This window comes from Jatropha curcas, chromosome 10, assembly GCF_041381405.1.
Source record: "Jatropha curcas cultivar XTBG-Jc1 chromosome 10, XTBG_Jcur_1.0, whole genome shotgun sequence".
Taxonomy (NCBI): domain Eukaryota; kingdom Viridiplantae; phylum Streptophyta; class Magnoliopsida; order Malpighiales; family Euphorbiaceae; genus Jatropha; species Jatropha curcas.
This window is the reverse complement of record NC_143160.1, coordinates 17,011,975-17,035,988: the sequence shown is the minus strand read 5'-3', so window position 1 is coordinate 17,035,988 and position 24,014 is coordinate 17,011,975. Positions and strand designations below refer to the sequence as shown.

Here is a 24,014-nt window from a genome sequence, read left to right as displayed (position 1 = left end):
CATTTCATTTCGTTTTCATCTCTCTTTGTTTTGTTTTGAAAAATAGATTGCGAAAAATCCTCCAAAAATACTGTAAGAATTTTCCTCTTTAAAAACTGAGGTCACCAAACATGTGAATACAAAACACTCCAATTAAACTCCAAACTCCTGACATCTCCAAATAATCATCATAACACAACAACACTTCTATATTTTCATAACTATATCATTCCTCAGTAGCAGTTTAATATTCATCAATTAATTGCATTCATTATATATATCAAGTCTTCATAAACTAATCATACCAGCTCTCTTCAAATATTTTATATTCAATCATTTAATGAATATTATGTTTATCTCCAAATATATACACCAACATAATTGATAATTACATGCTTAAGTTATAATTCAAATAACATAATCTCCGAAAATATAAAAAGTATACATGCCATAATTCTTAATTACATAAATCTCAATCTACTACTACTACAATAGTCTCTTCTGCTTTGATGCTACTCTTCTAGTCTTCAAGCAACAACCACGGTCTTTAACCTGCGCGTGCTAAAAATCAACGCGCTGAGTATAAAATTCAATGGTGCTCATAATTCACATACTTACTAAAGTTGTGATGACAACTTACTTAAAACATAAATTACATAAAATCATTAAATTTCAACATACATTTACATTTATAGCAAAAGAAATATCAAATAAACTATTAATTAATAACATAAAAATTTAATTCTTTATACCATAAATCCTTTACTTAGACATTAAATCACCATAAATACTTTAGTTCTTTACTTAGAATATCAAATAAACTTCTAATTAATAATATAAATAATTTAATTCTTTCAAATCATAAATTCATTACTTGAACATTTATTATACCAATACATATACTATTTATTTTTAAAACCATGTTTTGAAATATCATGCTTTGAAAATTCATTTGATAACATAATCATTAGTTTCCAAAGTAAGGTTTACTAAAATTATATGAATCTCATTCATTAATTGCCTTACAAATATTTTCCAAGGGGCTCGTATACACTTAGGAGAAAGAGAAGCATATAGGTTTTCATAACTTATGCATAATGGTCTTAGGTCGCCAACCTTTTCATAACATATAGAGCGCGTCCGCCTTAACATAAGACACGCACGTGCCTAGCATATGATCATAGCTTCTTATCATAATGGCATCAAATGCTGATCATGCTCATCATACAAAATAAAATCAAATCTCGCATCAAATTCACACCAAGTATATTAGAGCCCAAAACCTTATTTTAATTCTTAAAGTATAGCACCTCTTATAAAACTTGTTTTATTCTTTAGTCTTCTTAAATTCATAATGTAAGCTTACTTTAGAACGTAAGTAACTCATGAAAACTTCATACTTAACCATAATTCCTTAACATAGAAAATTTCGTATCATATGAAATCATACATGTAAGCTTACTTTAAAACTTAAGTGACTCATGAAAAATTCATACTTAAACATAACTACTTAATATTGGAAATTTCTCATAAATTCCTTTTCTTTTAAAACTTTCTTAAAGTCATAATGAAATTTATCATAAGAAATTTCTTATCATTTAAAATCATACTTTCCTTATTCAAAATTCAAAGTACATACACCTTAACTCTAAACATAGAAAATTTATCAAAATAATCATATTTATGTCTTATATATATATATATATATATATATATATATATATATATATATATATATATATATATATATATATATATATATATATATATATAGCATAACATAAAAAAAATAATTAAGCCTTACCACCATAAAGTGGTTCGGCCTCTTAATGAAAACCAAGGGGAGGGATTTTTTTCTCCAATCAAGCCTGCTAACATAACTCTTATGCACCAAAGTATCCATTTCAACCCTCATCATGCATTATCTAAACCAATTCCACACTTTTTCCCGAAATGTCCAACAAATTTTCCTATGTATATGTATTTAAACATATCCACAATAACATTTTTTCAAACTTATCTTCTTTTTTTTTATCAAATAAATCCTAAAACATACAACTAATCAAGAGAAACTTCCTCACACCTGATTCTTACATATTTTTATCTAAATAAACCTATGTTTCAATACATAGAAATTTTCCAACGTTAAAATAAACTTGACCTTTGCTGAGTTCTTGAGACATAACATGAGTTATAGGTCTCCAAATTGAGTGAAGTTAAATTCACTAGAAAACTAAGACAAAATGTTACAAATATTATGGAGGGATCATAGCCAGATCAATTTGTAAGATGGTAAACAAAGGCTAGGAATACAGACCAACAGTCCAAACCTGATTCAGCAGAACCAAATCCAATGTTTATTAAATTCCTACTTATCCAAAGACTCAAATTAAACCAATCCAAAACCAGGGAAGTCTCAAGACATAGGGAAACAACTCTCATGAAGAACTCAGAACATAATCTTTCCATTATAGTGGTCAAAATGGGCACCCAATTCAAAGATGCATGTGGCCCGGTATAACAGAGTCAGTTTGGGTTATTCAGCCATAAGTTGAGCTATATTTAGCCAAATTGGACACAAGAGGATGGGTTGGAAAGCTAAGAAGTAGACCTACAACTTTTATGAAGAGCTCAGACACAAATGGAACATAAAAAGGATCGACAAATAGTCCTTAAGCTCACCTAATAACACATTTTCCCCAAATTCAGCTTACTTTAACCATGAAAGAACATGAAAGACAAAGTTACATGGTAGAGATTTCTACCACATACTAAATACTCATCAAACATCACCCAATAGCATGTTATTGCAACCAAAGTTCAACAAATCAATCATTTCATACAAAATCCCAAAATACATATATGATAGCATAAATGCACAAAATCAAAAATTAAAGTAAGGTAAGTGTGTTTATGAACAGTAACATTAAAAATAAGCTTTAGCAAGCTTAAATTAAAGCTTTCTAAGCTCTAACTTTGTCTTTACTCTATGGTAGAGGTTTCCCCAACCTTTGGATTAAGTAGAGAATCTCCAACTTTCTTGAAAATAAGCACCATAAATCACTTCTCGAGCTTAATTCTCTTAGATTAATTACTTAAATCAAGTTGGGTGGGTTCAATTTGGTAGATTTAACAAGTAAGAAGTGAAGAAAAACATAGAAGAGAAGAAGAAGAGGAAGTTGGCGTTGAAGAGAAAAAAAAGAAGAAGAAAAAGTGGTTGCTCAATAATTGGAGTTGACCTTATAAAGTGATCAAAGGGTATTTTGGTCTTTTTCCATAATTGGATGGCTAGGATTGAGTCAATAGTAATCTAATCTAATGGCTACAAATATTCTCCAATTAAATTCCTTCAAAATATTATTTATCTCCACAAAATTCTTAAATTTACTCCATAAAAATAATTCCTCAAATTTCCTTAATTACTATAACACCATAATTCACTATTCACTAATTATTTAAATTCTTCAAAAATATTCATTACTTACTCTCCACCCATAAAAATCATGTATGCATACTCCAAAAATATTAAATAAAATATAAAACATAAATAGTAATTTTTTCGAACCAAAATAATACCGATTCCGGGACCGGAGGTACTATTCATAGACCGGTGGTACTATTCATAGCCCGGTAAATCACTGTCAATCCATAATTAATTATATTCAATATCTTCCTTGGGTCTAAATAAAATATTATTCTCCTCTCTGCAGCACCTGATAAAATAATACCATTTTAAGATTCAAAAATTTTGGAGCATTACATCTACGATATGTATTACCTCAGAGAGAGGGTATACGAGTGGGAGCTTGGCTCAGATCGGAGGAGAGTCCCTCACGATGTTTCATACTACATGTTGTCGATGAGATCTATCCGGCTGGAGTAGGACATTGAAGTTGCTCGGAGAGGGTCAACTGTTACAAATCACCTAGCGGCCTTTGTGGCTGGCGCTTATGTTGTATTTGCGTGAACTCAGCTACTGATTCACGTCCCTCCTCCAACTGAGTTTGATCCTTTTGCTGAGGCGAAGGAACTAGATAGAGGCCAGGGCGCTGCCCCGATACATGTAGATTTTAATTCTTTTATTCTATTTTTTGGCTTTGCCCTAGTATCTTTCATTCATAAACTGTGCCTTATTCTTACAGCAGTAACGCAGTACGCACGTGAGGAGAGGTTTCGAGCCTAGAGCTCCGGATATGGCTGTTATTGTCAGCATGCCAGAGCATGGGCCAGGCACCTCGTTTTCCTTTATTCTGGACGACACAGGTCAGCCTGCCCAGACATACTAGAGATGCATCTTGTGAGTCCTTACCAAATGTCACCGCCCTGCTGCACCCACGTGAATAACTTCTGTTTTTTTTATTCTGATACTGCTCTTTATTATTATGCTTACTTATTGTTTGCTCCTACCCCTGTGTTATTCTGCAGGTGTCCATTGATGACTACAATGAGTTGTGCCAACTGTATGAGGCAGCTCATTTGAAGTTAGCAGAGGCAAGGCTCTCGGATGAGCATATATCTGTAAGTATAAACACTACAAAAAGAAGACATACAATGCATATGCCATGTATAGTAATGCCGTAAGAATTTGGTTATATCCTTGTCTGGTATAGACATATATCCTGCATTTTATGATCAAATACTCATTAGAGAAATTTTCAAGAAAAAAAAATCAAAGTAAAAAAATAAATCAAGGAGGTAATACTGTAATAGTTTAGTAATTACCTCAATTGTGCCAATACCTCATTTCTAGTTGTGACAACAGTACATCTGCTATAGCAACACGCTTAAGAGGAAATAATAGATATCATGAAGCAATATCAAACATGTCCTCTGCCTGCACAAATCATACAGTGGGGTATTGGACATATATTTAAATAATATTACAAGTCATTTTGGTAAAGAATATAAGATACCTAATCTCGATCTACATCGTTCAAACTATCAGTATACCTGAATCAATCAAGGCTCAAAATAAGTCGTCTGGTTAGTTTCACAACGACAATAAATTTTGCACCAGTCTCGATCTACCCTGCATCTGCATATTTTCTCAAATAGGGATTTCAAAGCCTATTTACCCCATTCATAATGTTACCTTACAACCATTTTATTTTTCTTTTTTGTATGATTTTATAATTTTATTTGACCGTGCAATTCACATGTCAAGATCTTGCGGTAAGTGGGTGATTTGAGCTGAATTTGACAAATTATTGTACAATTTGGACGTAAAAGTCAGATTTGACCTTTTAATTCTTGCGTGTCAGGTTCATGGCCAAAACGGGCTTTATTCCTATACATATAAATATAGATTATATAAATAGATAAATATATATTAATTTCTCAAAATAAAAATCAGAACAAAACCCCTGAAAAACCCGTTCCTAAACTCTGCTAGTCTGCTCAACAGTAGAGTATGTCTTTCACTCCTTCCGTCTCCATCCCCACCTCCAATCCCTATATCTTCCCTAAAAATCCCTTCCTCGTCTCTGTAAGTACATTCCTACGTGTATCTTATATTTGGCCGGTCCTGCAGCAGTGAGCGTTTTGATTTTTGATGTTTTGTTTAAATATTTTTTTGCAGAAACTTAATGGAATCAAAATATGGAGAAATCCTCGTTTAGCGACTAATAAATTGGTGGTGAGGGCTGGGCCGAGGAGGATATCTTTTGGGAAAGAATGTAGAGAAGCCTTGCAAGCTGGAATCGATAAGCTAGCTGATGCTGTTTCTTTAACCTTAGGTCCTAAAGGTAACCTGGTTTTTCTTCCCTTTCCATTTTTACTTTCTGTTACTTTGCATTTCTTTTTCCTTATAAATAGTTTAGCTTATAGTTTAACATAAAAGCATATTTCAGTGAACTATTACTTATTTCTTTCCTGTACTTATGATGACCAGATACACTTGTTTGGTCATCTACTTTACACCTACCGTTTCGGAATATTGAATATACTTCTTGTTGATTTTACTTAGTTTTTCACTTTATGTTCAAATCCAGGTCCACCATCATTTTCAATGTGTTTGTTCTTTAGAGTGGCATTGTTATGCCATGGATTGTTGTGCTTCAAATCAGTGAAATCACACTTACCCCATGATATTTTGAAGCTTTAGGAGAACAAGGAGTAGAAAGGGATCATAGGTGGTTTATTTTTGAAGGTTATTACTTCGAGGTTCTTTCCCAACGTTGGTGAAGTAGGGATTGATGTATTGAATTCAGCTGAAGAACTTTGACACCTAAGTGTCAAGGTCAAGCAAATACAAGCCAAACTGACTGAGCCTTTATGGGATTGTTTGAAGTGAAACTATTTGCCCTAAATTTTTTTAGGATGTTTTGTACTTGGGCTGCTGCTGGTTTACAGCTCTTGCTATTTCTGTCCTTCTGTTTGTGTGCAGATATGGTTGGTAATTGTTTTACACAGCATTTCTAATGCACTCATGTAATATAGTAGAAGAGTAAATGATGATCGAGGAGATAGATCTGATAAGTTCAGACATGCAGTTTACACATTGAACCTATCATATATGATATTAGGCCTAAAATACAATCTCCACTCTGCATTAGAATATTAGGGTTAAATGTATCAACTGTAATGTTATAATTTATGGTCATGCTTTCACCTGGAGGGGAATCTAGGCCTTTCCTTCAATTGTGATCAATATTTGAAATATCATTACGATTAAATGCTTTTACAAAGAAGTGGCCACAATAGGTAAATTTGATCAAAATTCGTAAGGCTTTTGGTCATGACCCTTCAGTTTATCATTCTTAGTTGACATTGATGTTACTAAGTTGATATGTGTTGCTGATACGTTTTAAGCAAAGTTCTGCAGGACGCAATGTTGTTCTTTCTGATTCTAAGACATTAAAAGTGGTAAATGATGGTGTCACAATAGCTCAAGCCATAGAGCTTTCAGATGCAATGGAGAATTCTGGAGCAATGTTAATCCAAGAGGTCATTCATGGTTGCTACATAACCCTCTTCTTGAATTTGCATTCGTGCATTATATGATGTAATTCAACCATGAAAATGTGAAGTTGAAGTGTTTGCTTGCAGGTTGCATGTAAAATGAATGCTTTGGCTGGTGATGGCACAACTACTGCAATCATTTTGGCTCGTGAAATGGTCAAAACAGGCTTGTTAGCAATTGCTTTTGGGGCCAACCCTGTTTCTTTGAAGAAAGGAATGGATATGACTGTAAAAGAATTAGTTCAAGTCTTGAAGAAGAAAAGTTTTCCGATAATAGGGACAGAAAATATAAAAGGTCTTTATTTCAACAGTACTAAAATATAGTTGAAAAATTGCATTTGATTTAAAAGAATCTTGAAATTCTTTACTTGTTTTTTTGCAGCGGTTGCTTCAATTTCTGCTGGGAATGATGAATTTGTTGGTAACTTAATTGCTGAGACTATAGACAAGATTGGCCACGATGGGGTAATCTCCATTGAATCATCTTCAACCTCTGAAACCTATGTGATCATAGAAGAAGGAATGAAGGTGATTAAACTAAAGTTGCTTCAAATTCTTGTGACATATTTGCTAGAAATTGGGTATCAAGACATAGGTTTGGTTAAAAATTTTGACTTCACCATCACTTTAATTTATTGTTGAATTGTCAACAGTTTCTTAGTTCACAAAAGCATATATATATGAATGAGAATATAATATTGGAAACTGGGTATTTGATTGAAACAACAACAACATTAAGCCTTAGTCCCAAATTATTTGGGGTTGGCTATATGAACGCTTTGTTCCAATATCGCTTATGCTCAAAATAATACTAACAATTAAAAGCAAAGTATTAAAATTGTGAATGGTTTTGGATACTTATTTTGTTAATTTTTTTTTTTTTTTGAAAAGCGATTCATTCTGCTTTATTCATAATCAGAATGCCAAGTGGCCCTCAAAGCCGATCTGCATAAACAACATTCTGTATAACTACATTTGCCTTATTGGGTGAACTAAGCTTATAGTTTTATTATTCTTAAATCCTTCTTTGCTCTAAGGAGATAGTTTCAAGAGAATGCATTATCTATGGTTTGAAAGAATAAATCAGTCCAACTGCAAATGTTTTAAATGATTGAGATGCTGTACTTCCATTTTGTCATTTTTTCTGTCTTTTGTTTGATTAAAACCCATGGAATTTTTTCTTTTTCCAACTTTTCTTTTCTATTTTGTTATGAGCTATGTCCTTTATTGTTTCTCAATTCGCTGCACAGGTTGACAAGGGTTACATGTCACCACAATTCATAACGAACCAGGAAAAATCTCTGGTAGAGTTTGACAATGCCAGAATACTAGTAACTGATCAAAGGATTGCAACTGTCAAAGAAATTGTCCCTTTGTTGGAAAAGACTATGCAACTCAGTGTCCCACTTTTAATCTTTGCTGAGGATATCTCAAAGCAGGTGTTGGAAACTCTAGTGGTGAACAAAATGCAAGGTTTACTGAATGTTGCTGTTGTCAAATGCCCAGGATTTGCAGAAGGAAAGAAAGCCTTATTGCAAGATATTGCCCTTATGACAGGTGAACCTATATCTCACTCACTTTCCAATTTAAATGTAGTTTGTCTAAATTTGAAGTCCACACCTATGTCAATGACATGATAATAAGTGTTTCCGTTTTTGTAGGTGTGGATTTATGTGCATGTTACTTTCATTATGTCTGAATAGTTGTTTGATATGTGCAAGTATGGTCTGGAACGTTACAGTGATAAGGGAAGTCCATGATGATTTTTTCTGTCTCATTTATGATGTTTCTAATGTGTTTGGTAGATAATTCATGAATTTTTTCATTTCACAATACTTATTTTCAGATTTAGGTTTTGGGATTTTCATGTAATAGAATAATCATCCGATATGGTTGTATTTAAGCTGTTTTCTATTGCAAAGAAATCCTAATGATGCTTGATTGGAATGCATTTTGGTTGGGGGAATATTTATGTCATTTGCTAAATGCAGTAGTCTAGACTTCAAGGCTTTTTTTATTGTTGTCTTGTACATATAAGAAAAAGTGTAGAAATGTACTAGGAAATTAATATAGTTAAGAACAAATTAGTTAGTTAGAATATTCTCTATAGTACAAATACACAGCTGGCTAGTGACAGCTAGTGTCCTTAATTTCTATATGTATGCGTCTCACTAGAGGCAAGGATATCATATTCAGTAATACAAATCTACTTCTCTCTGTCTTTCTCCCTTCTGTCTCTCTTCTTTCTTCTGTCATTCTCCTTCTTTTTCTCCTATTCTGATCTACTTTCTATTCTCTGCTTATTCTAGTTCCTGTATCTATTCTATTGTCACCCATCAGTTAGGAACATTCCTAACATGTCTGTCTTATGCTTGTTTATTACTTAATAAGGCTTAGTTGTTGTTCCCACTTCTCATTTGTCTTGTTTCGTTCTTGCAAATGATAATACAGTCTTTGATTCTTATAAATGGTGAGTCTGGAGGAGAAAAATGCTTTGATGTTTCTAAAAGAAGTATAATTTCTTTTAACCATTTCTTCCCCGAACTGGAGGTTATTAATTTGAGAAATTTACACTCCTACCGTCGTGTTCTGAATCTTATTATGAAGAAAATACACATTCAACAAGAAGAAAGTGGGACATATTTGTCTGTTGCTGCCTCCCATCCTCTTAATTGTGTTGAGGCATTATTATAAATGCTATGACAAACAGAATTCACCAGCTCCCTTATTTTGTACTGGCCAATTGTGAATGCTTTGTTACATGACAGTTTGTAGCGCATTAGTTATGGTTCTATATAGCTCTTTGTATGCACCCTTGTATAATTGATTTCATCTTAATAATTTCAGGTGCTGATTTTCTTTCGGGAGATTTTGGTCTGACTCTCTTAGGTGCAACCTCAGATCAACTTGGCATTGCACGGAAGGTTACCATAACAAGTAACTCAACAACCATAGTTGCTGACCCTTCTACTAAAGCTGAAATTGAGGCAAGAATTATGCAGATGAAGAAGGATCTTGCTGAAACAGATAACTCATACTTGTCAAGAAAGCTCTCAGAAAGGATTGCTAAATTGTCCGGTGGTGTGGCTGTAATTAAGGTTTGTAGTCTAACAGGCTAGTGTATAAACCATTTCATAGAAATTCTCATTGCAGATTCATTCCCTTTTTTATATGACCCCGTGGTTCTGCTGAATGAATAAAATTTATGTTGGAAATGCTTCTTTGACACTAGCTGCTGAGTATCCGAGATTCAGGTCTAGTTGAGTGAAAGATGAAGATTAGGCACTATACAAGTGCAATATGACATACTGCAGGATCGATAGTGTGACAGAGAAAGAGTCCTGATCTATAGCTAGTTTTCATTATGCATTACTCGATTTTTATTTTATTTTTGACAAGAGATAGAAACTATGTATAATCACAATCAATTTTTGAGTTGCAAAGTGGACAATGTCCAAAGTACATTTGTGTCGCAACTTGCAAAGTAACCAATCAAACAATTTAACAGTAAATGACCACATTGGTGAGATTTGAACATGGGATCTCCTGGTTCCCAAGGTCTCAACTTTGGTCTTACTCGTAGACCAAAGCTTCTTTGGCTTATCAATTTTGATTTGCTCTTTTTGTTTTCTATTTCAAAAGATCAACCTTGCCATTAGTTTTGCCCTTTCAACCATCTTTTAAGTAACCCTCTTTCTTGGGAGAAATTGATTCACATGAAGTTTTCTGTATGGCTTCTATTATCATCAAGGCTTCTGGTGTCATTGCCATTGCTAGCTTGTTTCCATTGTTAACCAAAGAGAGGAGAGAGTCAAATGAAAGTGTATGTTTTGAGCTGACGTTCTGAAAAAAGACCAAGGAGATGGGTATAACTTTTTGTGAACCTTCCTTTTATCCCCAGAATTGTGGCAATTAGTCAAATGGCTCAAATCAATTCTCGTAGTATTAATGAGAAATGGTTGAAAAATGTGATGTAGATATACTATTTATATGACTTATCTAAGATGGTGGTTGTCAACAAAAGGAGTATCCTAGAGCATCCTACAATTAGAAACATGTTGAGAAAGGAACTCACGTTTGAGTATTGCATGCACTCGAGTCCTTAGTGACTTTTGGTTGCACCTTAATTATCATTTGGGAAACAATGGTTGTTCACCATTGGCACACTATTGGCACCCTTGAGTGGATGATCCCTGATGAAATAGTATCACCTTTACTGTCTTCCAATTTATGTCTTTATTATGTTTTTTCCATTTTAATATATTTTCTACCGTCCAACTTCAAATGTCTTTCACAAACTTTGGCAGAAGCCTACTTATGCAGAATTTTTCCTAAGGTTTATATGTTGTGTGAATTTTGTTTGTTCTAAGACGTGCTTGATTGCACAATATGTTGGCACATTTGTCTGATTCAGCTGGTATACTTGAAACACTGAAAATTTGGTTTGAACTCATTGTAAAATTATATCTGACAGTGCATCTGGAATAGAAGAGATTAATCCATATAGCCGACCTTAACTAGCTTAGAATGAAAGATTTAGTTATTATTCAAAAAAGGTTTTCCAACATATTTCTCATAGTTAAGTTATTTTTCGCAAACTGGAGCCTCTTAGACATTCATAAGTTTAAATATTTCCAAGTTGGAGATTTATCAAAATGGGGAATCATCAAGGCTAAAATTATATTTTGCTTTTCAAGAATTGACCATATCGAAGCAGAGACTACTTGCTAAGTCAGACCACATAGTATTAGGATTCCTTTCATAACATTAAGATCTTAAACTTTCAGTCAGTTTAGTTATTTGTTCTTTTTTGTGTGAATATTATGGCCAAAATTGCAAGCATGAAGGCAAATAAAAATCAATAGATTTTCAATATTTTATTTCTATGTTTGACTTGCTAAATAAGAGATTTGTTTGCAATTCAGGTAGGAGCACACACGGAAACAGAACTTGAAGATAGGAAACTCAGGATTGAGGATGCAAAAAATGCAACATATGCTGCCATGGATGAAGGGATAGTACCTGGTGGCGGCGTTGCATACGTACATCTCTCAAAGCATATTTCCACCATACAGGAATCTATGGAAGATCAAGATGAGCAGATTGGTGCTGATATTGTAGCAAAGGTGTGTACTTATTTTCTTTTCGTCCTCGTTTATAGTTTATTTGTTTTTTAATTGAATTGCAAGTAATGATTTTATTGATAACAATGAAGGATTCTCTAGGGTATAGTATGCATCTACGATTTTCCACTCTTTGATTCTAGATAGACGTGCTTTTGTGGTACTTTCTTTTTTCACATCTGCTTTTGCATTTCAAAATTATCTTCAGGTGTGAAATATCATATATGCAGAAGAAGTAGTTTTATTTCAAAAACTGGTGCTATATAATGCATATATGAAGTGTGAATGTGTGTTATATGTGAAATGTGCCAAAGTCCCTTTCATGGTTCATGGAAGCTTTGCAATTACTAATAGAGCAAGACGCTCTGCTGAAAGATGGCTGGAAATGCAGTTTTTGGCCCTGACAAGTTCTAGAGCAGGAGATGCTTCCCTATATTTAACAGTCTCAGTTGCAAAATGTGCCAAAATTTTTTATCTGTTGAACTGTTTGTATGACTTAAAATAGCTCTAAATAATTATTTGATGGAAATTCCTTCACTTCTGCCAGTCTCATTTTTTTTTTTTTTTTTTTTTTTTTTTTTTTTTTTTTTGTATATTGGAATTTAAGATAAGCTGCACAATGGAAGGTAGCTCCCTTTTATGTCCACTCTATTTAGGATTTGAACTTGAGACCTGATGAAAATCTCCTGATGCAAGTATCTTTATGATCCTGTTTTCAGGCACTTCTTGCACCTGCAAAAACAATTGCGACAAATGCTGGGTTTGATGGAGAACTTGTGGTGGATAAAATTCGATGTTCTGATTGGAGAATAGTTTTCAATGCAATGACAGGAGAATATGAAGATCTTTTGGATGCAGGAGTGGTCGATCCTTGTAGGGTTTCACGGTGTGCGCTTCAGAGTGCTACCTCAATTGCTGGATTAGTTCTAACAACTCAAGCTATATTGGTCGAAAAAGTAAAGAAGCCCAAGCCTCTTGTTCCTCCGGTTCCTGGAATCACACCCTAAGGAAAACAACCAAACAGTTAATTGGAAAGCCTCGAATGGGATGGAAGAAACTGTATGCTGTGGTTTGAAACGAATCTTGCAGGCTTGGGCACACGAATTTGGACTAAATTAGAGTATGACAGAAGCTTTTCTTGCAGAAGCCTTCTCAAGGCACGGAATTGGTAGATGGTTTTGGGCTTCTAATTGAGATATTGCCATATTTGGTGAAAAGATTTTGTACTTAGGGTAGTTCTTGGCGTATGTTGCTAGAGTTGCTTACAACAAAGTGAGTGAGGTAGAGCTACTAGGTAACTCCTGCAGTACATGATCTCTGCTGCGACTCGCTACTTTGAAGATTTTTTCTTTTGTCCATCTTCCCCTCTATTCTGAACTCCCTAAAAGCTTGCACCTGCAGTGTTGGTTGTGGTTTTTTTGTAAGTATAGATGAAGTGATGCTATTTTGTAATCTGATTTGTGAAATACCTTCAATTTATATTTTCATCTATTCTCAAAAAAAAAAAATAAAATAAAATAAAAAAAAAAAAATCCTCAATTTATACTTTCGTCTATTTTCCATAAAAATATGAAAACCTGTGTTTTCGTCACTATAAACACTTTCAAGGGAATATGCTCACTTTTTAGATGAAATGGCATGATAGTAAGATAAATTAAATTAAATTAAGCTGTGTATTTATTTTTGACTTTTTGAATTAAAAATTCACTTTTTAGACGACATGATATGATATTAAAATAAATTAAGAATAAGTTAAGGACATTAGATATTTTTCAAACATAGAAGGATTTAAATTAATTTGCGAACAAAATTATATTTTACCTCTACTTAAAATACCACCTTACTCTCATAAAGACAATTTGTATTACTATTGCCATAACAGAAACAAGTATTGTTATTCGGAATTATAATGTGTTCGTGTTGGAGTTAATAATATTCTTATTTTTTTAGTCATTATAAATTTTCTAAATCTTTAATCTCTTTTCTTAATATTTCTTTTTCCTTTTATAAATTTTTTTTATCTATATAGATTGTGTACAATAACACGATATATTAAGTTCTAAATCTAAATTATCAACAAAAATAGAATATATTAAATTTTAAATTTAAGAGATTTTTTTTCTCTTTCTTTAAATACAAAACATCTCCTATCTCTTTGGTTTCTCTATTTGTCGTTCAACTCTTTCTTTCCCTAAATGATTCTCTCTCTCTTCCTAAACTCTACCCTTTTGCTTTTAAGCCGAATCTCGAGCAGAAAGCATGAACAAAAAGTGACTCTTTTTTCCAAATAGGTAATAGTTAGTCTTTAAATGAGCTAATTGTCCAAAACTTTTTATATGAATCACCTACGTGAGCCATCTTTGTTTTGGGGATTGAAATCATTAGAGATACGTTTAGAAAAATTTTTGGATTTTCACAGAGGTCTTACATAGATAGAGTACTCAAACGTGTCAATAAGAAGAATTATAAGCTTTGGCTTTGGCATGTGCCAATGACAAAAGGAGACAAATCTAGTAAGAATCGATGTCCCAAGAATGAAATTGAGAAGTAATCTATGGTTAATATCCCTTATTCTAGTTCACTGGGAAATTTAATAAATCACAGGTATGCATTAGATCTGATATTTCTTATCTTGTGGGTGTGCTTGGTAGATACATGTCTAATCCTGAAGGGAGCATTGGGTGGTTGCTAAGAAATTAATGCGGTATTTAAAGCATACTAGAGATTATATGCTTGTTCATTGGCAATTTAAAGAACTTGAGGTGATGGGTTACTCCGATTCGTTGTGTAGATGATATGAAATCCACTTCAGAGTTTATTTTCATGTTAACTGGTGGGGCTATATCTTGAAAGCGTTAAACAGTCTCTTATAGCTTCATCTATTATCATGCTAAGTATATTGCATGTTATGGTGACAACAACTCATTTTATTTGGCTAAAGAATTTTATTTCTGGGCTCATGGTAATTGATTTTATTTCTAAGCCAATGGAAATATATTGTGATACCATGACAACTGTGTGTTTCTCTAACAATAATAAAGACTCCAGTGGCTCTAAGATATTCGAATAAATTTTCTCACTGTTCAAGAGATAGATGGTAAAGAATAAAGAGATAGAGTTAGAACATATTTCAACTAGAGACATGTTGATAGATTCTGGGACTAACGCAATTGCTCCTGAGACTTTTAAAATTCATGTGATGAATATGGTATAATTGAGTCTTTTGTTATTCTTGATTAGTGAGATTTTTTTTTGGTTGTAACCATTGCTTTGTTATATGACTCCTTTCATAATAACAGATTTATATCTTGTTTTAAGATATTGTTGCTTGATATAATTATTAATGATTATCATTATGAAATTTATATATGTTTATAAAATGTTGCATATAATAATTTGATTTCTGCAGATTTTAGAAAGTCTTAAGTTGTACTTAAGCATGATTGTTTATCAAGCTTTTTGGTGAATCATTAATGGAGTCTCGTGAGAGACTGAAAGCAGGATAAAGTTGAAATTATCATATTTTGATCACATGATGGTGCTAATTTTCACAGCATATTAAAACACACGTAGTTCATGTAAATAAATAAATTAGTTTTTTAATTATAGATTATCTTGTATCTAAGTTGATACAAAGATCACCATATTTCGACATTAGTTGTTTATTGGATAGAACTGTGATGCTTGGAGCATTCTTTTGGATTATGATGTTTTTGTTAAATGAGCAGCCACATAAAAGTTTTCTTGTTTGCTAACCCAAAAGTCGTTTTCTAAATAAAATTTTTATTATAAAATTAACAATGAAATAGGCCCAAGTGGGGGAATGTTAGAAATTTATTTATTTGGCCTTATTGATTGTGTTTTATTTGGTTTTATACAATATTTGGGTTAACCTTTATAATCCAAAAGGTTTAAATTTAAAAGGAGTGATCATTAAGTATTGATGGGCTTGTTAAATGGGTTTGGCTTAAGTGTGGTTAAATCCTAACTTAGATTAGGATTGTATATTCTATTAGGATTATGTTGGGAGATCTTAATAGTTTCATATATATATATATATATAGGTTATGTCCTCTCTCCCTAATCTATGTAGTCAAAACATAAAAATTATTCCATTTACTGGAAGTTTATAGACATAGAGTGGAAGTACCTAACCGTTCCATGGACAATTGTGCATGCTGTTTCTATTTAGTTCAACATAGCATTTGGGATCAAGATGGTATTAATGGAAGCAGACAAGAGAATTTGTAAGTTATTCTATTTTTTGTAATTTCAATTTATATATGAGTATATTGGACACTTAAATTCCAACATGTCCTATATAGATTAGAAGTCTATATTCCTGATTAGTGAGAAGTCTTTCTAATTTGTGCAAGAGTCTATTTTCCTAATTAAGGCACCACTCATGTGCCTATGCAAATGTGGCTTCTCATTAATAAATATGACGCTCATATTTTTCTCTCTACATTTCTCTCAATTTTTTTATTATTTTATAAGAATTTTTTAGTTTCAAAATTTTCTAAATATGCACCATAAACATGTCAAATCTCAACCTCAATCAAATTGCTAAAAGGGAAAAAAAAAACCAAAATAATGTTGAAGCACCTACTAAATGCTAACCATTCTCCTTGATTTTTCCTTTTTACACAACATAAACCCAAAAGGTAATAACATCCATAAAAAAGAAACTAAACCAAACAAAATTAGGCTTATGGTTTTAACTTGTAAATCAAATATCATAAGAGAAACTTCATTTTTCCAAGATCCATCCTTATTAAACAAATTAAGTAAATAAAATATCATAAGAGAAACTTCATTTTTTCAAATCCCCTCCTTATTAAACATAGTTTTTTTGACTTTTGAGGCATAAATCAATGTATGATTGTATCATACACTTCAGATACAATAGAGTAGGAAATAGAAAATAGGTAAACTCCTCTTGTAAGATCATATTTGCACAGGATCTATGAACACCGATGTAATGCTACTTTTCATCAATTCTCCTGTGTGAGTATATTCATCCCCGTCCTTGTATAGGTAGTCCATAACACGTGCAAGATTAACTACACGTGTAAGAATTGGCAGTGGTACTTCAGTGGGTTTAAGACATGCCTCGTTAATGTCCTTCCAAGCACTAACTATTTGTTTATTGAACTCATCTCGTGTTGCTTCTTCTGATACTCCATTTTGCTTCATGTAGCACTCAACAGCAGAGGCAACATGTCCTCTTGCTTGCTCAAACTGCAAAAATCCAAGACAATTTACCATTTACCATCTATCGTTTACAAGAACCAATAAAATTTTGAAATCCAAGATAATATATATATATTTTTTTAAATAGTAGGTTGAATCTCTAAAATGAACATTAATTGTCTATTTGAATTAATAGTCAACATAGTTCATTAAAATTAAAATTGATCTAACATGATTGGATTGATTTAACTTGATTCCGTTGTTAAAATATTCAATTTGATTTTTGATTTTAATAGAAAAGATTAATTTTTTTCCAATTCAGTTCGATTTTCATTAAATCCAAAAAACAATCTTGAATTCGCCTAAAAATTAGCTAAGAATTTAACTGAACTGATCAAATTTAACTAGTTTGCTTTGATTCTCTGTGGTAATCAGTTCAATTTGATTTTTATCTTAAAAAATTTTGGTTTAGTCAATTTATAATAATTTAATTTAGTATAATTATGAAAGACCAAATTTATAATTTAACCCTTAAACTTTGACAATATAAAAATCTTATGGAACCTTTAATTTCAAAATCGACCTTGGAATATCTTAAATTTCACTTTTTATGTAATTTCAATCCTTGCTATTTTAGCAATAATAATTTTTATGGTTTTTCATTTTCATATATAAAATACGATATGTGGTTAATACAATTTTTAATTTTGCACGTTGAAGTGTTTTATAGTCAATTAAACTGTTTCATAAAAAGTATAATGATCTAATTTTCATATTTCTTAACTATGCGTTTAATGATTTAATTTTGCACGTTGAAGTGTTTTATAGTCAATTAAAGTGTTCACTAAGTATAATTTTATAAGTTAAAGAGTTCCGTAGATAATAAAAGTTAAAAGTGACACAAACTGTTTCATAAAAAGTATAAAAGTAAATTTATTTATAGAGCAAAGTGTATAAGCGCATACCTCATGAGAAACAATATCATCCATGAGCCTGGCAATAACAGATGCAGCTCTAACAATTTTAGGGCCATTAGAAGACCAGTCAAACACATCCTTTGTTGAAATATCTCCCATGCCAATAAAAGATGTGGTTGTAAGAAGAGGGTAACCACCAGTTACTAGGGCGATGCTCATGTACTCATCCATTGTTGGTATATAATCTCTACTCATCCAATTGGCTTCAACTAAGTAGGCTTGGACTAATTTCTTCATCTAGGGAATAAAGAATCAAATGAACACATAATAATCATTTCAAAAATACAAATGCCAAATAACGATAATATAGATTGGAATTCCACAATTTATTTCAGTTCCATTTTTTTTAAAAGTACAGTTCGGTTTTGAATTTGATAGAAAAATTAAATTTTTTTTAGATTATTATATAAAATTTAAAATCTTAAAAATCTTAATTTCCATCCAAATGGATTTGATTTGAAAAGTATTGAAACTAAATGATTTGGTTCAGTTCCATTTTATAAACGATTCAATTTAATTTGATTTTTTTTTTATAAAAAAATTATTTTATTTTATTTATATTAATTCGATTCAATTTTAAGTAAACCAATTGAATGTTCATCACTAAAAATTGAGGCATTAAGGGAAGTACTTCATCTTTGGCATAGTGAATGTAGGAAGAACTTCCTTGCTCGGATAACTCTCTCTCCATTTCGTCATAAATATCTAAAAATGCCTTGTAACACAATTTCATGTACTCTGGGAGTTGATCCATGCAAGCAATGTCCCACCTAAAAGATGATTTCAGAAAGTTAGGTTCTATAATGATCTTGACTTAACCCAAATACCGGGTAAATTCACCAATTCAACTTTTAAAAAAATATTTATAAAATATGATTAAATTGATCAAAAAATTAAAAAAATATTAAGTAAGAAATTTTAGGATATTTAATCTAATTAACTTCACTAAAAATCAAATTAAATAATGACCCACGGAAAAATATTTCTAGCTCCGCACCACTATCCAAAATAAACTTTGAACATATAGATGATGCACATGAGCCAAACCTTTGAATTGCACTGGTAAAGATTATAAGTTCTTCAAGTGTACCATATGCATCATATATATCATCTATAACTGATGATATTGCAATTACTTTGGTTAAAAACCTTCTGGCAAGACTATATTGGGGCTCAAATTACACTCCTATTGTCCAGAAGTAGCACTCTACCACTCTGTCGCGTACGAAGGGGAGCTTTGTTTTGAAGTCTAAATCTTTCCTCCACCTGAAGTAACATAATAGAGAAGACAATTTATTAAAGTCAAAAGTTCACAATAATGTTTTAGGAATTTTCTCAAATTGTTGTTCATGCTACTGTAGCAATTTGTTGGGTCTGTTCGGAAAATTAGTTGTTCTGGTAGTTGTTAGATGTTTTAGTAGTGTTTAAGTGTTAGCTGTTTGAATAACTTTTTATAAAATGCTAAAACTTAAAAGTTACATGAATTAACTTTTTACAAAAGGCTATTTTAATTAACCTTAAAAATTAGTTCAAACGCTATATTATCGAACATTATAAAAAACAATATTTAGCATTTTGATTAGTCAAAACATTAAAAAAACTATTTAAAAAACTATTGCCGAACACAATCCTTCTTTATCAAAAGATTTTCTGTATCTGAAAAAAAGTTCAAGAAAATTATATATATATATATATATATATATATATATATATATATATATATATATATATATATATATATATATATATATACTGCTGAAAGAAAATTATTATGTTGTTTGTAATAAGAAAAAACGTTAGAATAATGAGCTTTGTGCAAAAGTGAATTTTGACTTAGATATTCAGTCTCACTCCATATGTGATGGATCATGGTGAGTCATAGATCAAGGACAAAAAAAAGATTAAAAGACCGATTTTATTTCTAAGTTTTTGATTTCTAAAATTTTAAATTAAAAAAATTAATTTTCCGATTAAGATCAAAACCACCGAAATAAACCAATCCATTTGTTTCGGTCGATTTTATAAATTATTGTCCATGCTTATCCACTCACATTTTACATGGGCCTTATAAATCCTTATTTGAGAGGACCATCACATATATTCTCTGGGGAAAAAACTTACTTGGATTCATGTCACAATAGACCAAATACGTGGTCTGGGTGGATCTCACTTCCATGGTTGACCCACTTAATGTGTCTACACAGTGAAAGTCTAAGGTAGATTTAGTCTATCACGTCAGCTATACATCCATCTAATAAAATAAAGCCACATCAACAGTTTGCTTTTTTTTTTTTTTCTAGCTTATTTAATGTTAATTCTTTCACGTTTTTCGTATGATTAGATATAAAAAACCTAGTTGTTTTGATTTAGAAGTTACTGAGTCTACCTAAAAATTTCTCCTAAAAACTGATAGAGTGGTTGAAATAGAGAGAACCTACTTTGAGATATATCTCAACTCCTCCCGATGCATCATTTGCAAGACGTTAAAATCCAACTTTGCAAAGGTCAGTAGTACTTCATTGTGGGAAGCATCTTCTTGGTACATGGAGATATAATGCCTTGACTCCAGCCTTTGCAAGCCCTTGCGTATTGGTTGCTTTAATGCACGACTTACTTGTGCAGCAAAAGGAGATCGCGTATGGGCATTAGCTATGGACTTAAGATGAACTGTAGAAAAGGCAAGCGCTTCCTCTAGTATATCTTCTCCATGGACTCTGAGATATGCAGCTTCATATAAGCTTAATATTCCTTGTATATCATTCTTAAGTGTTTCATTAAACTGCCCATTGCTATCCCTGAACTTGTTAAACACATCTGTTTCATGATACAACATAAGCAATATGTTAATTATTAATAACAGTAGGAACTATGGATGATATACTAATGATTAAAATTTAGGATTTAAAACGAAGTTAGAGATTAGAGGCTTTGAATCTAAATTATTATTATTATTATTATTATTATTATTGTGATAAATGCTCTTTAGTATGAAATTATTCCGTGATAGCCTCCTGTTTTTTAATTTCACGAATCAAACCTCTAACTTTATAGAGATCTTCCACTGAACTCAAATGTATCTCATCATTTGAGCCACTCTTTATGAATCCTTAAATCTATTAACACCACAGATACATAGAAACGGGTAGATGTCATCTTCAATAAAATTTTAAAATTTATTTTTAATATATTAGATAAAGGGTTTTGTTATAGCCTCTCATATTTGGCACTCTAAAAATATGATAATAAATTTAGGTTGTATGTATCAATACAAATATACTTCTAGATTGAGGTACTCATTAAGAAAAAGATAAAGAGAAGTATATACTTCGATCCAGATTTGCATTACACATTAAAACCTTCTATACACAACAAACAAGTAGAGAAGAACATACCACAAGAGACATTGAAACCCTGTTGTCTAAGTAATCGAAAGCGTAGAGCAGCACTGTGAAGGTCATTATAATTATCTGTAGAGCAAAGAATATGGAGCAATGCTTCCTCAATCTCATTTTCAAAATGGTAAGCCACACCTAAGCGTTGGATCGAATCAATAAGATTCAAATCCTTTGAGGGTTCATGAGTTGATGCAATTATCATCCTTCTCACTTCCTCCTTTAATCTCTGAACTTGTTCTTCCATATCATTGTTGATATTCTATGCAAACAAATAAAAGAGAATCAAAATTTGGTGCATTAGAAATCTCTCAAAACTTCTTCTGAACAAGTAAAAACATTTAAAAGAACTACAAGGGAGCAGTGAGAGTGTACGACACTAAATTGTAGGTAGCAATGGAGCACACTAAATTTTTTTGGTCGGGTCTTCATGACAAATGCCCTATTGCCCCCACTGTATATCCATGCTTAGATTTGGACCTCAATCAACAACAAACAACAACAATTAAACCTTCGTCCCAAACTAGTTGGAGTTGATTATATGAATCTTTTATTTCAAACATGTGCTCTTATTAAAGGTTAAATCATTAAAAAAACCCCAGACTTCGCTGGTAGTTTTAATTATACCTTTCCAATTTTCTTTTCTAGTACTCCGAATTTCTAACTTTAGTTATAATAGCACTCTAATATTAAATTATACCGAATTTCCACTTTTAGGGAACCATTACTTGCTATCAATATTATATAAATAAATAAAAATATTTTATTTTTAAGATGAATATATTATTTATATATATAAATAAATATAAATATTTATTTATTTATTTATAAGCATTAGTGGTAGGGAAGGAGTCTAATTTGGGGAGAAGGTTAAATTAGGGTGTTAAGATGAGTTGGTTAACCCGACCATAGAAAGAGCGTAGGCCTCATGAAAATAATACTTTATTCATAAAATTGGGTACAATTTGAGATTAAAGTGCTATTGTAATTAAACTTCAAATTCAGAGTATTAGTAGAAAAAAGTTAGATTTAAGGTACAATTAAAATTACACGCAAAGTTTGAAGTTTGCTTAATGATTCACCCCTTATTAAATTAATATCAATGTGAAGTAATATGTTTTGTGAAAAAATTTTTGAAGGAAAATTTTACGATCATTTGATATATTATTTTATTATATTCATAGCAATATCCTCACTGATATACAAACAATAACTTTCCTTTAAAGAAATTCTTCGCTGGCTTCTTTCCTTTTTTAGCACCATCCACCGCTAAAGTATCATATTTATAACCTCAGTCACAACCATATCAAGTAGTTATAACCTCAGTCACAAGAAAATAATACACAAAAATATAACCAATAAATATATACAAATTTGTAATAGATATAAAGACTATCAAAATAGTAAAAGTAAACACACAGAAAAACATACAAAAATGAAGTAATGCTATTCATAAGTAGAAATAAGATTAACCGTGAATTCAGAGGCATATGAAAGGAAACGATCTCCCCAAATGTCCGGGGAAAAATTTGCCGTGCGCCGGGTAATATTGGAACTGGTATTTTGGTTTAAAGGAGGAGCTGCTAAAGCTTGAGCAGACATTTTAATTTGCTTATGCCGAAAACGGAACACATCGGCTTACCATTTTATACTAGCCCAAAAACAACTGTAGAGAATTAAAGTAAATTAAATTGTGGTCCTGTAATAACCAATAAGCGACGGATTTCTAGTAACTTGTGGTCCTTTTTCGTTTTACGTCATTTCTAACCACAAGGGAGGGTGGACCTATGCCTGAATGGTAAATCAGTTATCAGCATCATCATTTGAATTTGACTTTTGATGTGAGATAGATTTTAAATTTTTTTAATTATATTCTTCGACGCGTCCCCTTATTAAGAATTTCTGTTGAGGAAGATGTAGTCACGTGTAGTAATGACGCAATGCAAAGGTGAGCCACATAAACGTTGATATTGATGTTTCAATTTTTTTTTTTTTTTTTTTTTTTTTTTTTTTTCCTTGCATTTTGATATTTCTGTGCTTGTAGCAAAATCACGTGGATGATTGTGTGAGCAACATTGATGGGTACTGTTAGTTCTGGGATACGAAGGATACTGGATGCAAAAAAAAAAAAAAAACAATGTACAAATTAAATTTTAAAAATCACAGTTTGTGATTTTTTTTAAAGAAGTGTATTTTCTATGTAAAAAGTTCTCAAAAAATATTTTTAAAAAAAATCAGAAAGCATGCTTTATTTTTCTAAAAAAAATAAAATGATTAAAAAATCTCTTAACTAATAAAACAGTATTAAATAACAAAATAAATTTATTGTGTCCATATATGAAAAAAATTTATCAATTATTAAATTTAAAATTATATTAAAATAAATCCAG

General features: G+C 31.7%; 2 protein-coding genes across 3 annotated transcripts; one reads left to right on the top strand and one right to left on the bottom strand.

Moving 5' to 3' along the window:
* Positions 1-5,306: 5,306 nt before the first annotated feature.
* Positions 5,307-13,517, top strand: CPN60ALPHA2 (TCP-1/cpn60 chaperonin family protein). 2 transcript variants are annotated; one of them, XM_089715330.1, is made up of 9 exons: positions 5,307-5,464; positions 5,558-5,723; positions 6,803-6,924; positions 7,027-7,234; positions 7,322-7,467; positions 8,190-8,496; positions 9,787-10,037; positions 11,865-12,065; positions 12,782-13,517. In XM_089715330.1, the coding sequence occupies exons 1-9, from the start codon at positions 5,390-5,392 to the stop codon at positions 13,067-13,069; spliced, it is 1,764 nt and encodes a 587-aa protein (XP_089571456.1). In that variant the 5' UTR covers positions 5,307-5,389; the 3' UTR covers positions 13,070-13,517. The 2 variants fall into 2 exon arrangements, with proteins under 2 accessions (XP_089571456.1, XP_089571457.1); XM_089715331.1 differs by lacking the exon at positions 5,307-5,464 and having other exon boundaries at positions 5,603-5,723; positions 6,795-6,924.
* A 3,279-nt stretch (positions 13,518-16,796) lies between these two features.
* LOC105635753 (putative terpene synthase 2) lies at positions 16,797-23,231 on the bottom strand. The gene is made up of 6 exons (XM_089715724.1): positions 23,098-23,231; positions 21,625-21,886; positions 20,671-21,046; positions 18,864-19,002; positions 18,221-18,469; positions 16,797-17,303 (listed from the first exon to the last, which is right to left on the bottom strand). The coding sequence occupies exons 1-6, from the start codon at positions 23,224-23,226 to the stop codon at positions 17,010-17,012; spliced, it is 1,449 nt and encodes a 482-aa protein (XP_089571850.1). The 5' UTR covers positions 23,227-23,231; the 3' UTR covers positions 16,797-17,009.
* Between the last annotated feature and the right edge of the window lie 783 nt (positions 23,232-24,014).

Excerpts from the sequence above, each read along its gene's own strand:
- CPN60ALPHA2 (XM_089715330.1), top strand. The coding sequence starts at position 5,390 with ATGTCTTTCACTCCTTCCGTCTCCATCCCCACCTCCAATCCCTATATC. Across the intron at positions 5,465-5,557 it reads AAAATCCCTTCCTCGTCTCT|AAACTTAATGGAATCAAAAT; the intron begins GTAAGTACATTC and ends ATTTTTTTGCAG. Across the intron at positions 7,468-8,189 it reads TCATAGAAGAAGGAATGAAG|GTTGACAAGGGTTACATGTC; the intron begins GTGATTAAACTA and ends TTCGCTGCACAG.
- LOC105635753 (XM_089715724.1), bottom strand. The coding sequence starts at position 23,226 with ATGTCTGCTCAAGCTTTAGCAGCTCCTCCTTTAAACCAAAATACCAGT. Across the intron at positions 19,003-20,670 it reads GAGTTGAGATATATCTCAAA|GTGGGACATTGCTTGCATGG; the intron begins GTAGGTTCTCTC and ends ATCATCTTTTAG. Across the intron at positions 17,304-18,220 it reads ATGATATTGTTTCTCATGAG|TTTGAGCAAGCAAGAGGACA; the intron begins GTATGCGCTTAT and ends GGATTTTTGCAG.